The following is a 21810-nucleotide window of genomic DNA, read 5'->3' as shown; positions in this document are numbered from 1 at the left end:
CACTCATGTCTGGGAGATGAGTTCTAGAGCACCTACACATGCTGGTCTTCTTTGTGAAGGGAATTCAGTCATGAGAGCTTTGACATGTAGTCAGAGTTGACACAGCTCGTAAGCAGGTTTTTCAAGTCTATTGCTTGAGAAAATGAGGCCCAAGCAAAGGACAGCCAGAACAGTGTTTTCAATTCCTACTAGTCCATTCACCATCAGCAATACGACCCACCAACTGGAAAGAAATGGTTTTGGGATTTTTGTTTGCCAAAACAGTTATGGAATGCTATTAACTCCACTGAAGCTGCTATGAACTGGTTGAAAATGTCCAAGCATCTGTCTTTTTATGAATTTTAAATGTGTTATATTTTATGTTTTAATTCTGTACACGGCCTAGAGATTTTTATACTAGTCAGTAAATAAACTCACTCACTTACTCACTCACTCAATCAATCAATAATGTGGAATCACAAAATGTCAAGCAAAGACAAACACCCTACTGGCCCAATAGTCTGTTTATAATTGAATATTGCACTCATTGCCTTCATTACTCCGGACATTAAAAGATTTTTCTATATATTTAGATGCAAAGGAACTATTTCTGTACACCCAAGGTAGATTTGGGCTTGTCGTACTAGATGACAGACCCTCTTGAATCTGAAGTAGATTTTCAAAGAGCTGGTTCAGATGAGCATCTGCTTGCACTTGTGTTCAGGGCGGGGATGTGCTGAGAAAGAACCTGCCCTGAAGTCACTGAGGGATTTCAATGAAAGACACTGCAACACACTATCAAGATATCTTTTCATCATGTGAGAGGAGTGTTCATCTGAGTTGCCCCTCTACATGGGCTCCAAAACAGAGTTTTGGAGCACATGCAGAGGGGCAGTTCAGATAAACACCCCTTTCATGTGATGAAAAAATATCCCAACAGCACATTGGGACATCCTTCAGTGATGGCACCTCCCTGCCTTAATCATAAGAGCCTGGCTGTGCTCATCTGAACTAACCCAGAATCAGTCTGAAATATGTTATGGGAGGGTGGCTGGTCTACTTTCAAAGAAAAAAAGATAGTCAAGAAAGCTACTGAAGAAATCCTATGTAAAATAGCTCTTTGGATCCCAGCCTGACCATGTACACTGGCCATTTTACAGGGCAGCATCTTAAAGGCCTTATAAGCCTCTTAGCATGTTCATTCCCTAAAAGTGGTCTTATCACTAGGAGATAACTTTTCTCTTGGTTGAAATCACAAGCCAACATCTCTAACATCCAAGCTTATTTTTCTGTACAGATCAAATGCCCCAAGTTCCAGCTGATTTGCCTTCCTTCTCTAGCTCCCTATTGTCTCATTAACACGTTTCTCCAGGCATCACTCCTATAAAATGAAACCTTCGGTTCGCCATGTCTTGCTCAATATCCTTCTTCAATCTTATGTCTAACCACGCAGAACATAGGGATAGTATTTTCTGTTGTCTGTAGGGCCATCTTTTTAGTTTATTTTATTTTTCCCAGACAAAACTTACATAATACTGCACTAGAACATGATCAGTGTTAAATAAAGCAAAAAAGCTCAATAAGCTTTTCTCTTGATGGATGTTTATGAAAATTCTCAGAAAACAGCCCTTTTCAGATGCTATATAGTGATGAAACGGGGTGGGGGGGATGTTGACTTAGTCTGCCACTGTAATGTTCTGCCACAGTCATGTCTGCAGAGCATAATGTTTGAAAAGGGCTAATCTAATGCTTTCATTTCAACACATTTGGCAGTGTTGGGGCTGGTGGGTTGGAGCAAGGAAGTCCAAAGCAGATTGTGCTTGAGAGGAGAATTGATCAGGCTGAAGGATTAGGCCAGAATCAGCAGTTGGAATCCCACAAGTCTGTGTCCCTTGACTAGGGTGAGCACAAATGGTTCTCAGCAAACCCACCCACCACAAACCAGGCTCAATCACAAGCAACTCAACTGCAAACTAGACCAGCCAGCCGGCCTGAGATAAAACCAAATCGAGCCCGGTTTATAGCATACTGGTTCAGCAGTTCGAGGGGCTATGTAAAGTGGTTTGTAAAGGGGAATCCAGTGAGGGAAATCCTTCACAAAAGGCTCCTAAGGGACAGCTGAGAGTGGGGGACACGGGACAGAGAGAGACGAGGCACCTTTAAAAGTTATAATGTGCTTACAGCTGGTGGCCGCAGCATCATTTTTCGAAGCTGCCTGGGCCCAGTGTGGAGCAGAGGTGCTCCCCACAGCAGACTGCATGTGGCAGCGTGGCTCCAGCACTGACCTGGCCTCTGCGAATGCATGGCTCTCACCACCGTTGATGCCCCTGCTGCCCTATTGTGAATGATTTTGTGAAGAATTCTCTAAACCATTTCGAGCTGATTCAGTTGAACAGACCGGCCCAGCCGGTCAGTTTGACTGAACCAGTTCACAGATCTGCGATTCAGTCTGAATTTGGAGCAAAGCTGCAAAAAAATGGTCCGCACACACCCCTACCCTTGACTGATAGCTGCAAGATCACCCTCTAGCCATCTGTCAGGACCGCAAGGAAGAGACAAGCAGCTTCCTTCTCCAAGAAGTTGCTATGATGGTGCAAGGAGTAAGGGACCTGGACCCTGTTGCTAGGGTTCCTAGTTTAAATACCATCATGCATTAGACACATTTCCTCCCTTCTTAGCAAGGGCCTATACATCCTCTCAAACTACAATTTCCAGAGAGCTTTGAGCTGTGACCTTCCTGTTGGGAAGGCTTTAGGGTGCCAACAGGGTGCAATCTCCCTCTGTGTACCAACCCTTGCCAGTTATAGAAGATATGTTTTGGGGAAAGGAAATGGGCAGTTTGGAATGGGGGGAAAGGTCATATACAAACCACATCAAAATTCAAATGAATTTTGGCTCCAATTCCCATGAATTTGATATTTGTGAACTAAATTGCTAGTCTCTCTCTCTCTCACACACACACACACACACACAGACACTACACCTCTCAATTTCTGAAATTCATCTGTTCCTAGTCAAAATGGAAGGTGATTCTGAGAGCATTCTTTTCTGGACTGCAGTCAACACAAAATGATCTATTCAGTGGATCTCTGCAGGCCGATTCACACTTTGAAATCATTATTGTATATAAGTACTCAGGAATAAAACAGAGTGTTAAAGTGAAGCATATGCACTTAAATCAAAACTAACTTTGCTGCTACCCTTCTTATCCTGTCTCCATGTGTCCAGTCTTCTAAAGGATTTGTCTCTTAACCTTTGCACTTCTAATTATTAACAAGTGGGAACTGCAACAAAATATCTATTTCTGAAAAACCTGGAAATATTATGACATTATGGATGCATAACTGGAGTGGTAGGCCCAAGGCCTATCTAGTCCAGCATCCTGTTTCACACAGTGTCCCACCAGATGCCTCTGGGGAGCCCACAGGCAAGAGTGCGTGCCTTCTCTTCTGCTGTAGCTTCCCTGCAACTGGTATTGAGAGGCATTGAGCCTCTGAGACTGGAGATGGCCCACAGCCACCAGACTAGTAGCCATTGATAGACCTGTCCTCCATGAATCTGTCTAAACCCCTTTTAAAGCCATCCAAGCTGGTAGCCATCATCACATCCCATAGCAAGGAATGCCATAGATTAATTATGCGCTGTGTGAAAAAGTAATTCTGCTTGTTGGTCCTAAATTTCTCAATTGAGTCGACACTTGGAACGAGATGTCAACCATGAACCCAAGATCTCTCTCCTGGTCAGTCACCAACAACTCAGACTCCATCAGTGTATATGTGAGACTGGGTGGTGGTGGTGGTGGTGGTGGTGGTGGTGCTGTTGCTCCAATATGCATCACTTTCCACTTGGCTTACATTGAACTGTATTTGTCATTTTGTTACCCACTCATTCAGTTTGGAGAGACCCTTTTGGAGTTCCTCAAAATCCGTTTTGGATTTCACTACCCTAAATAGTTCAGTGTAGTCTGCAAATTTGGCCACTTCACTGCTTATTGCAGCTTCTAGATCATTTATGAACAAATTAAAGAGCACCAGTCCCAGTACAGACCCCTGGGGGACTCCACTTCTTACTCCCCTCCATTGTGAAAACTGTCCATTTATACCTACCCTCTGTTTCCTTTCCTTCAACCAGTTACCAGTCTACCCATGAACCTGTCCCCTTATCCCATGACTGCCAAGTTTTCTCAAGAGCCTTCCGTAGGAAACTTTGTCAAAAGCTTTCGGGAAGTCCAAGTATACTATGTCAACCAGATCACCTTTATCCACATGCCTGTTGACAATTAGTGAGGCAAGACTTGTCCTTGCAGAAGTCATGCTGGTTCCCCTTCAGCAAGGCCTGTTCTTCTATGTGTTTAACAATTTTGTCCTCAAGTATCCTTTCCATCAATATACCTGGCACAGAAGTTAAGCTAATCAGCCTGTAGTTTCCCAGATTCCCCTGGATCTTTTTTTGAAAATCGGAGTTACATTAGCTACTTTCCAGTCCTCTGGTACAGTGCCTGATTGCAGGGACAAGTTGCATATTTTTGCTAGGAGATCCGCAATTTTACATTTGAGTAATATCTTGGGTAGATATCATCAGGCCATGCCCATGTGTTATTTTTTAAGTTTTTCAAGACAGTTTAGAACATCCTCACTCATCACCTCAAATGGACCCTGTTCAGAGCCTCCAAGACTGAGAAGCTCAGTTCTGGAGTGGGTATATGGTCAGTATATGGGTATATGGTCTGGGCACACAAACAGCACATCCGTGGCGGCCTTCCAAACGGCCTCCACAAGCCGGGAGAGGGATGTAAAAGCCCCAAAACGGGCCAAACCAGCCCGGAAAAGACCGGGAGGAGGCTTCAGAGAGAGAGACACACACACCCTGTGGCCATGGCAGCACCCCCCAGAGGCAGCAAAATTACACCCAGGCCCAGCAGTGAGTTATAAAATAAAAAATAATTTTAAAAATTGTAACTTTTCAAACCCCAGACCAGCTCAAATTCAAGCCGAACCAGAGGTGGGTGGGTGTGAACAAAACTAAACATACCCGGTCCAGTTTGAGCCCAATCACACCCCTATGCTGCATTTACATATAAGCTGAATTGGATCACATTATGGTAACTGTTTCTCAATGATTCTACAACTCTGACATCTGACACCAGGTCCTGGGCACCACCCAGGATTAGGTCCAAGGCTGCCTTCTCTCTGGTTGATTCTGCAACCAAATCTACAACCAACCAGAAACAACCCCATCCACTTCTGTGGGGGAAAGATGTGTAAAACTCTTGTTTGCTCACCATTCATTTCAGAGCTTTGTGTTTCTGAGGAGGAAAGGGTTTGTCAAGGACTGCAACTGAGCAAGAGTACCTGCCTTCACAAAAACACTCAGAAAATTGGTGGGGGGGGGATCAGTCACAGGCTCAGGTAACACATGCATATCAGGGATATAACATTTTGTTGTGGGTCCATTCTTCTGGTAGTAAATTCCAGACCCATAGCAGAAATGCAGGGCTCAAGCCAGCCTGGTACAGGAGCCTGGTGGTGCTGTCCAGGCTTTTTTAACAGCAGTGGGGAGAGAAGAGGGGAACATCTTTTTTCCTTTTCTATTCCCCTTAAGATTTCCCCCCGATGTGCTATATAGCTCTAGAGGGTCATCTTTGGAGCTGGCTATTGACCAAAACCCTGAACATTTCACTGCTGTATGGCAAGGAGGGAGGGAAGTTCTGGTGAGTGTAGAAGGGAACAGGTATCTTTTTTTTACATTCCTTTTGAAATATCCCTGTCTATAGCCTAGAGGAGAGCTTGGGTGTGTGTGTGTGTGTGTGTGTGTGTGTGTGTGTTTGTTTAACTCAGAGTACACATTCCTTTCACCCCCTTCCAGAATCATTAATAAAAGCTGCTTGAGCAGCCTAATTTCCCCTCTCCTACTGCCTTTCATTCCCCTCCCCCTTTCTTTTAAACTACCCAAAACCCTAGTTCATGCCCTAAGCATTCCACAAGTCCTAGAAGCTCACAGTACAATCATGGGGCTTTTACAAGTTCATGTTTCTTTACATTTACTAACTTCTTATATAGGTGGCCCTCGATATCCATGGTCCTGTCACCCACTGTTTCATATATCCGGGGATGGGTCTTAGAAATCTGGCTTCTTTATCCACGGTCCAAAAAATAGGCTAAAATTCGCCTATTCACGTCTGCTGAATGGCCGGAAATTACCTGGAAATGACTTCCAGTGTCAATTCCTGCTCCCATTTTATAGCTTGGAGCCATTCTGAGGCTCTTTCTTTTTAAAAAAAAAAAACAAACCAAAATTTGGGGGGTGAATATTCACCAAAAATTCAGCCACTCTGTGAGTTTTGGTGGGCATTTCTGGAGCCCTGGAGAGCAAGTTACTGTTAATTTCTACTCTTATTTCTCCCCCCTTCCCACATTTTTGGCATTTTAGTGGTTAGGAACTACTAGTGGTAAGGAGCCCTAGATTCCTATAGGGGTAAAGTTTCTTTATTCGCAGTTTCTGTACTCATGGTTATAGGTGAAGATGGAACCCACACAAATAAATAGGGCCAACTGTACTTATTTTTGGGTGTTCCCCATTTCACAACCAAGAATAGGCACTTGGCCATCCAAGTGCCTCTGTCAGCAGAAACAAGTAGGACCTACAACAAAACATTGCATCTCTCCAACACAGATTCCCACTTGCAGAATAGTATAAGCTCAAGAGGTTCAAGCAAGTCAATTCTCTCTCCCATACCCCACCCCACACTATTTTCTGCTGTTAATCCAACTATCACCTCAACATGCACACCAGAGATATAACATTTTGTTGTGGGTCCATTCTTCTGGTAGTAAATTCCAGACCCATAGCAGAAATGCAGGGCTCATGCAGAACCCATAGCAAAAATGCAGGGTTTAACCAGCTTTCTAAAAACTCCGTCACAGTTTTTAGAAAGCTGGTTAAATCTTGGATTTTTATCCAGGCCTTTGCATGATTGTTTTATTGCTGCTTCTGTGTGTTTTTATCCATGTATAGTTTTCTGTGTTTGTATATTATATATTTTAATATCAGATTGTTTCTATATTTTTAGCTAAATACTTTTAACTCATTTTTATTATATGTATTTTAAATTTTGTAAACCGCCTTGGGATTGTTTTTAATGAAAGGCAGTATATAAATCTAACAATAAATAAATAATAAATAATAATAAACTATACTATGACTCCTGAGGGCCAATGAGCATGCTCAGTGCAGATCAGATTGCATTTTGGAACTGGTGCAAAGTCTATTTAGGAATAGAGCCGCAGGAACCATAGTACAGTCCTTGCAGACTATAAGTGCCTGTGTGGTGTAGTGGTTTATTAATTTATTTTATATTTCAAATTTTGTAGACCACCCCAAAGTTCCATTACGAGTGTTGGACTAGAACCAGGGAGGCTACTGTTCAAATTCCCATTAAGCCATGAAACTCCCTGGGTTTCACACTGGGCCAGTAACTTATCGCCTAGCCTAACATATTTCAGAGGGCTGCTGTGAGGATAAACATAAGCATACACTGCGAAAAGTGTGGGGGAGAGCTCTCTCTTATTCTAGAATTTCAATTAGAAAATATTTGTGGTAAAGTAAAATAGAAAATGTTTGTGGTAAAGTAAAAGGTTAACCACCTAATGGTACAGTAGGGAAGTAACTTGCCTAGAGAGCAGGAGGCTGTTGATTCGAATCCTCACTGGTGTGTTTCCCAGAAATTGGGAAATTGGGAAACACCTATATTGGGCAACAGCGATATAGGAAGATGCTGAAAGGCATCATTCCATACTGCACAGGAGATGGCAATAGTAAACCCCTCCTGTATTCTACCAAAGAAAACCATATGACTATGTGGTCGCCAGGAATCAACACCAACTCGATGGTACAACTTTACTTTATGGTAAAAGGTTATACTGAGGTGTCACATACACTATTCTGGGCTTCTTGGAGAAAAAGTGGGATATACAGGTAGCCTTCCCTTCCTCATTCCTTCATCATGCATACACATGCCACCCATCATGACAAGCATTTTGCTAGCCAACAACTTACAGTGTCTTCTGAGCAGTTAAAAAAAAAGGTTTCGCCATAAGGAGATATGAGAGGTGTCTTTTCTTCCACAGAATTTCCTTTAAAAGAAAATAAGATTTGGTTCAGACATGTACATCCATCACGAGATATCTCTAACATGTGATGACCAGCAGTTGAATGTATGAATTGGCCCACAGCAAACAACTAAATGGGAGCTGTTGTGGATATGACTGTTCCCATGGATCATTCACAGTACCTGATGCTGCAAGCCAACAAGCTGATGAGCATGAATGCAGCCAGTCCTAAGAGTTTTCAGATTAGCATACAAAATTGTTCAGACTTCTCTAATTTCCACTATCAGTCATCACCTCTCAATTAAAGCCATTTTAAACCAGAGTAAGCATATAAAAATGGCACCAGTTTAAAGAGATGGGCCTTCAGAAGATCAGGCCCATTTTTAATAGGCTTATACAAGCTATTTTCAGTGCATGTATTTTACAAAATAGTGTGTACCCAGTGATAATTCCATTTACTTAGCATTCATTTCACTGGAACATGCTTCCAAGTAAGCCTCAGCATTGAAGTCTAACTTAATTGAAACTTTTGCAGAGGCTTATGTTCCAACTCAGTGTCTTCACTTTGTTCGTACTATTCAGTGCATTTCTATTTTATTCTAACAAGGCATATCTCCCTCTGTCAGAAGTATTTACTTTCTCCCATGGATGTATTTATTAAATACATTTAAACCCCACCTTTTAAGCAGAATGATTCAAGATGGCTTACAATAAAAATCCAAATAATAAAAACCACACGTATAAAAATCATAAATCTATACAGCTCATATAATAGATGTCAGTGGGTTCCACAGAAAACTGTAGGGGAAAAATAAGGAATCAGTACTCAGAAAGGCAGTTGGTTCAGAGGCATAATCTTCCCAGCTGCCTTGGGCAGGGGCTAGCCTTTCCACGTGCACACACGCACACACTCTCAATGAACAGATACCCCAGAACCGCAGGCTCTGTAAAATGAGAAACTGAAGAACAAGAGGTAATTCCTCCTGCTCTGGTCATTTTCCTTCTAACACTTTCCCTTCAGGAAATACTATGAACTAGCAGACCCTGCGCAAAACATCTGCACGCTAGGACTTTATTGCTCTCCTTAAAGTCTCCTCCTTTATTGCTCAAGGTCAGCCACCCCCCTCTCTTCCCCTCCACTACTTTCAGCGACCCACTCGCAGCCAACCCACTCGCAGTCACCACCTCTCCCCCACTCCCCCACCAGGAAACCACCCCTTGCACCCCCTCTCAGCCACCCCTTCTCCTCCACTCCCCACACTCAGCCACCCCACTCCTCCTCACCAGCAATTTCAGCCACCCCACTCACAGGCACCCCCTCCTCCACTTCCCACTCACGACCACCCCACTTGCAGCCACCTGTCTCCTCCCACAAGTCACAGCCACCCCCTCTACTCCCCAACTCACAGCCACCCCCGTCCTAAGGCTTATAAATAGAAAGAAGATATTTACTGTGTAAGTGTATATGCCGCCTTTCAATTAAAGCTCACCCATTGGCTTGCCATTTTTTAAAAAAAGAAATCATTCCAGCTAAAAGCCAGGGCTTGACATATTCAAGGCACCAGGGAGCCATGGCACCTAGAAATTTAACTATAGCACCTAGGTTAGGATATTCAAAGAAAGAGCTAGAAACAAAGGAAACTGCCATATACTGAGTCTAGCTAGCTCAGTATTGTCTTCACAGACTGGCAGCGACTTCTCCAAGGTTGCAGGTAGGAATGTCTCTCAGCCCTATCTTGGAGATGCCAGGGAGGGAACTTGAAATCTTCTGCTCTTCCCAGAGTGGCTCCATCCCCTGAGGGGAATATCTTACAGTGCTCACACTTCTAGTCTCCCATCCATATGCAACCAGGGCAGACCCTGCTTAGCTAAGGGGACAAGTCATGCTTGCTACCACAAGACCAGCTCTTCTCTCTTTAATAAAGCCTTTATTTGTCCCACCCAGTCCTGTTTCTGTTCTAAGAATTTTTATTTTAACAGGGATAAAGAAAAGTCCCTCCCTCCCTCAATTTCTTTCATGACGTCCAATAATTTTGTTAATGTCCATTGTACAGTTCATAAATCTTTGGGCTGGCTCATAGATCCAAAGAAAATCTGTCAGGCCTTCCATAACCTTTAAAACTATAACACAGCAAGCTTGATTATTCAAAACTTCTATTGTGACTAGAAGGGAACAGATGGAAGAAAGAAGTGTGTCTCTGCACAGAGATACAGTAATTGCCTCTCTCATTTCTTCTGCTTTGTGGGGCGGCAGGGAGTGTGTGCACATGCACATGTACACACACACACCCCAGAGAACAGCAGGACACCCACACTGGAAACCTAGTGAAAGTGGAGAGGACTTTGATATACAGTATACGAGTATAGATACACATGCATCCATATCTAGCAGAACAATGTACATATCCTACAGAGTTATTGCCTCCCCTAACTTAATTCAATTTTCAGTTCTCTTAGGGCTATTCATTTTAAGCAGTCCTCTTCTGAGGCTATAAATTTAATTAACCAAAAAATGCCACATTTGCTCATTGGTCATATATACAACATCTTCCTTTTATTTGAGATGATCCACAGGACTGTGCTGTGCAACCAGTCAGGGTCACACGCTATATGAACATCACAGAGCAGCTGACTCTTGAAAGAGCCTACGCAGTCAGACTCATATTTTCCAGGTGTCAGTTTTGTGAGTGAATCACTGAGCCATGAACATGGCTTTTCAACAGCACCACAGCTTCTTCCTGTTGACCTGAAGCTGCAAGGATGTGTTATAGTTCTGTAAGAGGGTGACAGAAACACACCCTGTTTAAATGTAGAATGCCTGTCATTATTTTATCCACCATTTCATTGCATTGCTTTTCCTTCCCAAGTGTGATGCCATGTGGATCAGGTCATTATTCTTTGCAGAATACTAATGTTTCTAGCCACTATTTCTAGACAAAACGCTTCCAAATCTAAACATTAAAAGAACCAAGAGGAGGGCAAACAAAAACAAAAAGTCACAGCCTTCAAAGCAGTCCCATTGTTTCCCCGATGTGAAGAAGAGGAGAGAGGAAGTTGTTGCATTACTGTATTTTTAAATGCTTCAAGACGATAGCAGGGCTATTCTGCAGAGCACAAGATGTGTCTGAACATGTGCAGGTATGTCTTAAATAGATGCCAGCAAAAGTTCACTCCAAGCGGTTGAGCAACCCTGTTTATCCATCTTCCCAGAAGCCAGCTAAACACCATGAACTCCTTTTAATCCTTCTCCCTCAGGTAAAATGTCAGTTATTCAATTAAATGCTATACCAGAATCCAAAGAACCGTATGATGACTTACATGCACCCAAAGGGGAACATAAGACTTTTATTTTCCCCCAAGGCTGCATGCTAAACCACTTTTGAAACCAAAGAGCATCGCAAAAGCAGTTTGCAGTATGGCATGGGGTTTTGTTTTGTTTTTTACAAAGGGTGGGGGTGGTGTAGTGAACCATGGTCCCAATACTGTGGAACAGCTTCCTCTGAAAGCCACACTGCTTTCCACCAATCACTACGCTTTACTGGCTGGGGAATCTATCTATCTATCTATCTAAGCATTTTCAAGTTGATGCAACTGGTATTTTCAACCTATGCTGGCTTTTAGTAATTGATTACTCTATTGCTGGTCTTCTTGATCTGTAATTTTTAGTGTGATTTTAGTTTTGAGTTATGTAAGCAATGGAAAAGCAACAAACAAATATGAGCAATATTTATTTACTGCCTGTGCATAATACGCAGGAAAGTGGATTCAGATAAAGCATTACACACAGAGAGATGTATGCATACCTCAATGTTTATTCCATGTCCACACCAAGCTTATTCTTAAAATCCTCTACGATTTTCCACCTGACTCGAGATATAATCCATGAGGCCCCAATGGGGTGCCTGTAGAGGTATTTTCTATCACTCAACAGAGCAGAAGAGAGGCGGAAAAAGCAGCAACATGCACATTTTGTTGGGGTTAATTTGGGTGTGTTGGGAGTAGAAGACTGTGTAGCATACAGCTGCTGCTTTAGCTTACAGGGAAAGAAGTGAGAACAAGAGACATATTTCGTACACAGGCACTGGTGGGGTGAGCAGGAGCAGGCTGCAGTCATCTTAAATGCCCTCTTTCCTTTGCTCAGTCTGCTTTGCTCCACTTGGCTAGTGCACAACTTTGGCTGCTGGTCTCCCCTGTCTCCCCACCTCCAGTTCATTCTCCAGGCCTCCTCCACCCAGCAATTGTCCTCTGAAGCACAGCACACTTTTAGCTGGCCTCTCACAAATACACACCCTTTCCACCCCACAGAGGAAAAGAAGAACACACAGATGTTTTGCAACAATTCTCTCTCATTTCTTTGATCACTTCTCAAAGGCAGAAATGATCAAAACTACCGATAAATTCAAGATTAGTGATAAGTTCAAGATTAAGAAACACACACTGCAAGCAGTTTTCTGAGATGTGAAAATGAGATGCACATCCTGTCTCCATGCTTCTGAGGTTTCACACTGAAGCAAATTTTGCTATGAAAGCACAACATTTCTCCAAAGAGATGTATGAATCATCCCAGCATTAAAAGCACACATTTCCCTCTGCAAGAGATTGAGAAGCCCCTTCTTTATACAAATCATCAAGTATCATTTTCCCATTACAAGTAAAGCAACTAGTGTTAACAAGGAGAGCTAGTTTTGTGGTAGCAAGCATGAATTATCCCCTTTGGTAAGCAGGGTCTGCCCTGGTTGCATATGAATAGAGACAACATGTGTGAGCACTGTAAGATATGCCCCTCAGGAGATGGAACCACTCTGGGAAGAGCATCTGAGGTTCCAAGTTCCCTCCCTGGCTTCTCCAAGATAGGGCTGAGAGAGATTCCTGCCTGCAACCTTGGAGAAGCCACTGCCAGTCTGTGTAGACAATACTGAGCTAGATGGATCAATGGTCTGACTCAGTATATGGCAGCTTCCTACGTTCCTAAGTGGAAATCAGTGAAAAATTACAGGAATTCCCCCCCCCCCCAAATGAAGACAATTGGGTCAGTTCAGTCATCACACAAAGCCAAGTTTAAATCTCAGCTTAGCACACACACTCTTAGCATTGGGAGTGTGCATTCCTCGCTCCCGTTTGCACAGGGATTTTGGAGGTATTCTACTTCCGACTATACTTAGAAATAAGCCAGGATCAGTTGTGACATCAAACCAACTGATCCTGGCTTATTCTAAGAAGAGCTCTTCAAATATTATTTGAAGTCTGGTTCAGATTGTGGATTAGCTGGTTGGGATGTCATGACTGATCCTGGCTTACTTCTAACTACTGGCTTACTTCTAACTACAATCAGAAACAGAATATTCCCAGGGCTCTTGTAGCAAAGGCGGAGGAGGTCGGTGTGATGTTCGCTCCCAAAGCTGAGCATGCACAGCCAAGGATCAATCCTGATTCTGTGTAATATCTGAATTCGCCCAATATACATTCAAGATGTACCCATTTCTCACCAAAGATCCTTCGGTTATTCATGAGGCCTTCCACACAATATCTGTCACTCTGAACACTGTATAACAATTTGATATCATTGCTTGCTTTTTTTCAAACTGCACCTTCTGATGTTTCAACATGATTTGTAATTAGTCATAGTGTTCAACTCACTTCTTTGAGAAACAAGACTCTCTGAAGAAAGGACACTTAACCCATTCTCATTACTTCTTTCCTGTAGGGAACTAGAAAGATATCAAAGAAAAGAAAGAACTGTTAGAATTATACAAGTATTTATTTAACAAGTGAGTGGATTTAAACTTCCAGGTTACCATACATACACTATGTTCTCCCACTCAGCATCACAATTGTTTGACTCAAAACATTATAGCATCTAATCCAAATTCAGTATAGAACTGTGAAAGTAGATATTACAGACAGAATATCCACACATGAAAAAATTCCCAAAGTGGAAAAAAACACATATTCTCAGCTGTGGATAAGTATCCTGAAGAAATCAAGAGATGTCTAAACAGTTATCACAGAGCCATGAAAAGCAATTACTTGTAGCACAATGGAGAAAACTGCACTTAATGGGAAACAAAGCACAAAAATCCAGTCTTGAGAAATAGCCGATGCACAACAGCAAGCCAGGCAGCACTAATTACTGTGGAAACAGCTGTATATCAACTTGGTCTTACAGTCACATCTGACAGGACCTATTAAAATAGTCCACCCAAGATGGCCGTTGGATCCAGTAGGATTCCAAAAGGACTTGGAAGATTTTGGAGTTGGTTCTGTCAGTGATTCTGTTGATGTCCTCATGGATGCCTGGAATGGGGAACTTACCAGGGCAGTAGACACAATTGCTCCTAAGCATCTCTCCAACCCACTTCAAAATTAGCTCCATGGTGGTAGACAGAAGAGCTATGGGAGCTGAAGCAGCAAGGTAGACATGAGCGCAAATGGAGGACTCCTCTTGAATTCGAAAAGACACAACATAGAGCCCATTTGAAAGCCTCTGTTGTGGCAATACGTGCAACAAGGAAGTGTTTTTATTCTGCGTATATTGTGTCTGCAAGTTCTCGTCCAGCAGAGCTGCTCTGGAGTGTTAGGTGTTTAACTCATAGGAACATAGGAAGCTGCCACATACTGAATCAGACCATTGGTCTAGCTAGCTCAGTATTGTCTTCACAGACTGGCAGTGGCTTCTCCAAGGTTGCAGGCAGGAATCTCTCTCAGTCCTATCTTGGAGAAGCCAGGGAGGGAACTTGAAACCTTCTGCTCTTCCCAGAGTGGCTCCATCCCCTAAGGGATGCTCACACTTCTAGTCTTCCATTCATATGCAACCAGGGCAGACCCTGCTTAGCTTAAGGGGACAAGTCATGCTTGCTACCACAAGAACAGCTCTCCTCTAACTCAAGCCCCTTCCATTTTAAATTTATTTCTGGAAACAATGTCTCACTGTGACGTATTAAATGAGTTCTTCGCAGATAAAAATCTCTCACATTCGGGCTGATCTGGACTGCAATATTTCTGCAGGGCTAATTAGGGTGGTATCCAGCAATCTCTCTTGCAGGTTTAGATTGGATCAGTTTCAGTTTGTGACTCCGGAAGATGTGGACAAGCTGCTTAGAGCGATACGGATGTGGACAAGCTGTTTGGAGCGGTACTACCCGTTCTTTGGATCCTTGCCCAACATGGCTGATTTCATCTTGTGGGGAGATTGTTGGAGCTGGCCAATTTGTCCTTGTCATCAATATCAGGAATTGGCATCAGCCCCTTAAATGCCTGCTTACAGGCAGTAATGGGCTGAATGAGGGATAATAACCTGAAGCTGAATCCAAGCAAAATGGAAGTGCTCATTGTTAGTGGTTGTAATCTGCAAGATGGGATAGAACTTCCTGTTCTGGACAGGGTTAGACTCCCTCAGAAAGAACAAATTTGTAGCTTGGGAGTATTCTTGGACCTGGGTCTCAGCCTAGGTGCCCCACGTTGAGGCCGTGGCCAGGAGCGCTTTTTACCAACTGCGATTGAGTCGACAATGCCGCTCATTTCTTGAGGAGAATGATCTGGAAACAGTAGTGCACCAGCTGGCAATCTCCAAGTTGAATTACTACAATACACTTTATGTAGGGCTGCCTTTGTATATAGCTCAGAAACTTCAGTTAGTCCAACATGCATCAACCAGATTGGTCTCTGGGGTACCCCGGAGAGACCCCATTATGCCTATTCTTAAATAGTTGCACTGGCTGCCGATATGTTTCCAGGCAAAGTACAAAGCGCTGGTTATTACCTTTAAAGCCCTGACTTTAAACTTCAATCCGGGTTACCTGAGAGAGCATCTTTCTCTAAAAGATCCCCACCACTCATTAAGATTATCAGGAGGGGTCTGTCTTCAGGTGCCACCAGCTCATGCATTGGCAACCTGGGATCTGGCCTTCGCAGTTGTTGCCCCTAGGTTGTGGAATGTGTTCCCCATGAATATAATGAGTTTAATCTGGTCTGAATGTTTCTTGATTTTAATTGTTTTATTTGTGTTTCCAATTTTAATGTAAATCCCCCGGACCATTTTAGGAGGGGTGGTGTATATGTGTGTGTGTGTGTGTGTATACACACACACTCAATCAATCAAATAACAACAACTACTTTATATTAGGTGCTACAATTAGCAAGAAATCTATATATTTAATTCTCTTACGGCCGACTGAGTAGGGAACTGCATAGGGATGTGGGGATGCATCTGGATGCCTGCTGGATCAAGTTCCAACCATTGCCTTGGGAGGGAACGGCATCGAAGGCAGCGAGACACCAGGAATCTGCCTTCAAGCTGCCCGACAGAAAGTACGGCTGCTTTAGGAGCGGCACAGGTGGGAGATAAATAATGGTGGTGTTGGTGAGAAAGCAGAGGAGACTGGGGCCAAAGCGGCAGGGAAGAGAGCAGACTGGGGTCGAAGTGGGCAGGGGAGGTGGGCAGAAGGTGAGGGGAATGTAGTGCCGCACAGATGCTCTGTGCGGGTTCAGCTAGTTACTAGAAAGTGCATTAAAACAGGAGAGTCACACCACATCTTATATTTTGGCAGGGAAACGTTCTCATCACCCAGTAGATTAATATCTAAATCAAACACTCTGGCATAAAATGGGGGTGAGAACAAGTTCCTTGAAGGAAGGGCAGGATACAATTTTGAGATAAAATATGCATGCACAGTTTTAGTCTAAGGCTTGGTCTCCAAAAACATTGAAGTTGACCTGACAAAAATATTTAAAAATGCAGAACTTGACCTGACAGAAACTTTCTCAAAAAAGAAAGGTATGCATGAGCTTGTGTATAACCCCAAGTACAGCATGTACAGTTACAGCTTCATCGCAGCTAATGTGTTAGCACCTGCTGTTCCTCTTTTCCTTTTGTGGTCAGTAAGACCACAGTTGCCTACAATTTTGTATCACAGCTTATCCAAATGACGAAAAACGTACTTTTCAAATGTTATCTTTGTATGCTAAGAGAATTAAGTGAGCTAAATGAATTCAATGTAAGAAACACACTAATAGATCATATAAATCCTGTCCTTCATTAGAGCTCTCTTAACGTGAAGGAAACATAGCATTTCTATCCTATCCACAAGACTTATTCTTAAAGTGAAGACAGACCTAAAAATCTAAGTGCAGAAAGCATGGAGGGAAGTGGTTTTGAGCAGTGGCATAGGAAGCCCTGTAGCGGCCCATATTCTAGACCACATGAGGGGGCCCCTGCACTGCCCCACCAAGCACCCCACTCCCCTCCATATGAAGGCCTAGCACTAGCCCATCTGCCATCTCCACTGCCTCCCTGTCACTTTGAACTGGCTTCTGCCAGCAAGCAGGCAACTCAGTTGTTTCCTCTTTCACACAAGTGAGAGAAGCAACTTGTCTGCCCTTTTGCTGGCAAGAGGGCGGACAGGCTTCTTCTTCTCTCACTTGTGTATGAGAGGAAACAACCAATCCACCCACTCGCCGGCAGGAGCCAGAGTAAGGCAAGCAGTGGAGCAGGGCAAGCCAAGGCGGTGGGGAGGGGGGGCATGCAGAGAGGCTAGCTCCAGGCACCCATATGATGATGGAGGGAAGCAGGGCGGCTCCTTGGAGGTAGGCGGTTCATGTTCTTCTGATGCATCTGCCCAATTATGCCTCTGCCCCTAGTTTTGAGTACATAGTCATTGTCCTTACAGCATATCTTAGAATCTAAAAACAGATTCTGGGATGTGTGTTCATGCCACTCTCACCACACTTACAGTGTGTGGTTGCCTTCAGCCTTATGCTGCTAAGAGAGCCAGAGCTGCAGCTCCAATTTACACTACTCCATAGGTCCATAATATAGCAAATTGTGTGGGCAGACTGATGGCCTACTCACCACAACAGTTTCAACTGTAACATTTTGTGAAGGAGCCATGGGGAAGCAGCACTTACAATGCTCCAGTAATCTAGAACAGACTCCAGGATGCTGGGAGTTCATCCTTATAGGCTGAATCTAAGAAAGCATGAGCGGAAAGAAAATAGCTGCTAATATTACCCACAACCCAGGGTGTAGATAATGGGTGTAACTGCTCCAACATGAGCGCTCGTTCACTCCACATAAGAGTTTAAAAAAAACAACAACAACAGGCTTTAATTTGTCATATGACAACTTCTATTAAAGAATAAGGACTTCTTTTGAGGTATAGTGAAGTTCCTGGTAATTAAAAAAAAACACGTAGCAGCTGGTCCCCACCACACCCTGACCACAAAAGTGGAACTACTCCAAGCATTATCTATCTATTTATCTATCGCTTGACTCCAAAGACTTTAGACAGTTTACAAAAATAAGCTTCTTCCATCTGGCCTGCAGAACTCTGCCTATCCAAGATTTCCCTGGTTCAGTGTGCATTTTTAAGATCACTATTACTCTTATGCTTAAGTGAACCTGATTTTTTAAAATTCCTCTTTAGCTACGATGGTGGTGAACATTGTAGACTCTTTAAAAGGGATTGGGACAACTTAAGGAACATATTTATCCAAAGGGAACTGCTCATTTTATAGTAGTTAAAACTTTGGATTTGTCCTTATTCAACATGAAAGTTCAGGCACACTCAAATACGTACAGACATTTCGGAAGGTCAGTAACAGGATTATAGAAGTTTCTGTTGGTTGTCAGGAAACCACTGGCTGGTATCTAGACTAACTCTGTGCTGACAGGTGGGGTGATTTTGCCAATTTCCAACACTCCTTTCTGCTGCAGAAATTCCCCTCTATGCATAACAAAAATAGGTTCCTGAGGCTCCTGCAACCCTCAGAGAGATCAGAAAAACACACAAATTGCACACACAAAATTTTATTCAGCACATACTCTGTTCAGTGGCTGACATCCAGATGATTTTTCCATTCATTTACTTAAAGCTCCACCTAGAAAGCATGGCTCACCAACTTCAATCTGAATGCATGTGCACATCCAGTGCCTTGAAACTGCCACCCAGACCAAAACTCATTCCACACAGAGATGAAAAAATTAGAGGGACCACTGGCTGAGACCCTCAAACCAGATCAAACCAGTTTGACAAAACTGCTGGCCAGTTCAACCAAACCAACTCACGGACTGGCAGTTTGGTTTGAATTTGAACCCTACCGGCTAAAACCGGTTCCCTGCACACCCCTACTTCTTTGTCATGAACCCTGCCGATTATTAAGATCATCTGGTGAGGTCTGGTTATGGTTGCTGTCAGCTCATCTGGCAGTGACTCAGGGCCAGGCCTTTACTGTGGCTGCCCCAGGGCTTTGGAATGCACTCCCTGTCAAAGTAAGAGCTTCTCCGTGACTCCATCTCTAATTGCTTTTAAAACGATCCTCAAGACACCTCTTTTCTCAGGCTTTTAATCAGAAATAATTTTAAACTGTTTAATTCTTTTTTTACTCTGTGAATCTTCTTTATATATAATTTGCTAAGGCATACCCTTGGCTAATCTCATGTGTGGCAGCTCTCGCAAGAGTTTGGAGAGCTGCCAGATAGGATCGTGATGGGGACAGGTGAGGAGAGGAAAATGGCGGTGGCAGTCAGCCAGATATCCAAATCCGATATTGTCAAATTCAAATCAGGTCAAATCTGAATTTTATGAATGCACACCGGCCTAGAACCTATTATCAATTTGCTCTGCTCAAGACACTACAAGTTCCCTGCCGACTTCTCCTTTCAAAGAGAAAAATAGCCTTCACAGAAATTAGACAGCAACTGACATCCTGACTAGATTAGTCAACAGAAGTCCCACTGAAATTAAGTACTCCTTTAGAGTAACACCAAGTTGTACTATTGAGTAACTTAGTCTGGATGGCAGCCAGCATGTTTTAGCTGGGTGTGTGGGCACATGTGTTAACTATACACACACACTCATATACATATATACATGCATATATATAGGTTCTACCACTACTATTTATATAATGCTTTTCAATAAAAGTTTTTTTAATTAAAAAAATGTAAACTGCTGTAAAATGTAAACGTTTTTTAATTTAAAAAATGTAAACAGTGTACATTTTAAAAAAAATTTTAAAAAAATGATTCCCTGTCCCAAAAGGCTCAAAATCTAAAAAGAAACATAAGGCAGACACCAGCCGCCGCCACTGAAAGGACGCTGTACGGGGCATGAACAGGGCCAGTTGCTCTCGCCCTGCTAAATATAAGAGAATCACCATTTGGAACTGTGCCTCTTTACTCAGTTAGCAGGGGTTCAGTAGCATTGGTTTATTTTCACAATCTCAAATCCACATAATCCATCCGATTCCAAAAAAACTGGAGGAGCCACTAATTATTTCAGGTAACTAGAGTTGCTAGGCCCAGGTGTCATTATGAATAAAGTTGCAACTAGGCATTATGGCAAACACAGAACTATTGTTCAGAATGGCAACCCCCATCTCTCCTCCTCCCCTTTCTCCATAATGTCTAGTCATATTCAAGTGCATGATATGGCATCATTACACCATGCTTCCCCACCCCTGCCCCAGTTCACTCACTGCCAGTTGCAGGGACAGGCAGCATTGCAATACCATGTCCTGTGCTGAATATCCCTGGACATCATTTGGATATCTGAAGCTGCCTTACACATAATCAGACAACCGGGTCATTTAGCTCAACATCACCTGCATTGACTGGCAGCAACTCTACAGGGTTGCAAAACTCCTACCTGAAGATGCCAAGGATTGAACCTGGGACCCTTCTACATGTAAAGGATGTGCTCTACTTCTGAGCTAAGATCCCATCCTAAGACAGGAAATAAGGGAGAACAGAGTCATACTCTAAATATTAATAATGGCCGAAATAAGTTTCAATGAGAACAATGCTATTTTTTAAATAGAGATTTCTACAGTATGATTTAACGGAGAAAAATGGGGCCCTCAGTAGAATTAACAGCCAAGTTGGTGACACCACTGCACCTTTCCATATCCCCCAAAGTTCCATTACTTTTCAAAGAACAGGCATTCTTCTATATCTCTTCCTAATAAGCTGGAGGCAATTTTGAAAGACAGAGAAAGGGCTGAAAAAATATCTGTCCCTTGGCCATGTGTAAGGGGAATGATAATGTATAACGATCTTTTTAAACTCAGATATGAAAGAATGCTAGGTAAGCGCACTATACAAGGGTGTACCTTTCAGGGGGAGGAAATCCAAGCACTGACTGACAAGTCAGTGTTAACAATAAAGATCTTGGCTTCAAAATCAGCAGTTTGTCTGCATTAAGAAATGTTAGCGTTCTTGCACTGCATTTAATAACAGTCACAGGGCAAAGGGTGACCACAGCTCTGTGGGTTATCTGTCACAATTATATTGATCACAAAGCTCAAGTCAAACTTCACACAGGCTATTTTTGAGGCAGGACTACATGTTACAAAGAACTTAGGGATGCTGCCAATAATGTTAGCCCTGAATCCACCCTGCACCCACCTCCCTTCCAAAATAACTAGATCTACCCCATCTCCTCACCACCACTTCACAAGAGTAACTGGCCCTATCCACCCCCAGCACAGTACTTCCAGTGACTGTTGCTGGTGTCTATCTTATGTTTCTTTTTAGATTGTGAGCCCTTTGGCGACAGGGTTCCATCTTTTTTGTTAATTAATTCTCCGTGTAAACCACCCTTAGCCATTTTTGGAAGGGCGGTATAGAAATCGAATGAATGAATGAATGAATGAATGAATATTAGCTGCTGCTGCAGGGGGTAATGACACTCACATCATAATGACATCAGGTAAGCCAACTTAGGTA

The 21810-nt window shown here is 43.0% G+C and overlaps 1 protein-coding gene across 1 annotated transcript in view; it reads right to left on the bottom strand.

Annotated features, from left to right (window-relative positions):
* ARAP2 (ArfGAP with RhoGAP domain, ankyrin repeat and PH domain 2) overlaps positions 1-21810 on the bottom strand; it is a 154311-nt gene that overhangs the window by 120463 nt on the left and 12038 nt on the right. Inside the window, exons 3-4 of the mRNA XM_053255178.1 lie at positions 13725-13795; positions 8035-8111 (exon numbers count right to left, since the gene is read on the bottom strand). Of these exons, the coding sequence (XP_053111153.1) occupies positions 8035-8111; positions 13725-13795 (148 nt within the window). The remainder of the gene's footprint in view (positions 1-8034; positions 8112-13724; positions 13796-21810) is intronic.

The sequence above is a fragment of the Hemicordylus capensis genome, chromosome 5 (assembly GCF_027244095.1).
Source record: "Hemicordylus capensis ecotype Gifberg chromosome 5, rHemCap1.1.pri, whole genome shotgun sequence".
NCBI classification, from domain to species: domain Eukaryota; kingdom Metazoa; phylum Chordata; class Lepidosauria; order Squamata; family Cordylidae; genus Hemicordylus; species Hemicordylus capensis.
The sequence above is the reverse complement of the archived record's forward strand: the minus strand, read 5'-3'. Positions and strand labels throughout refer to the sequence as shown.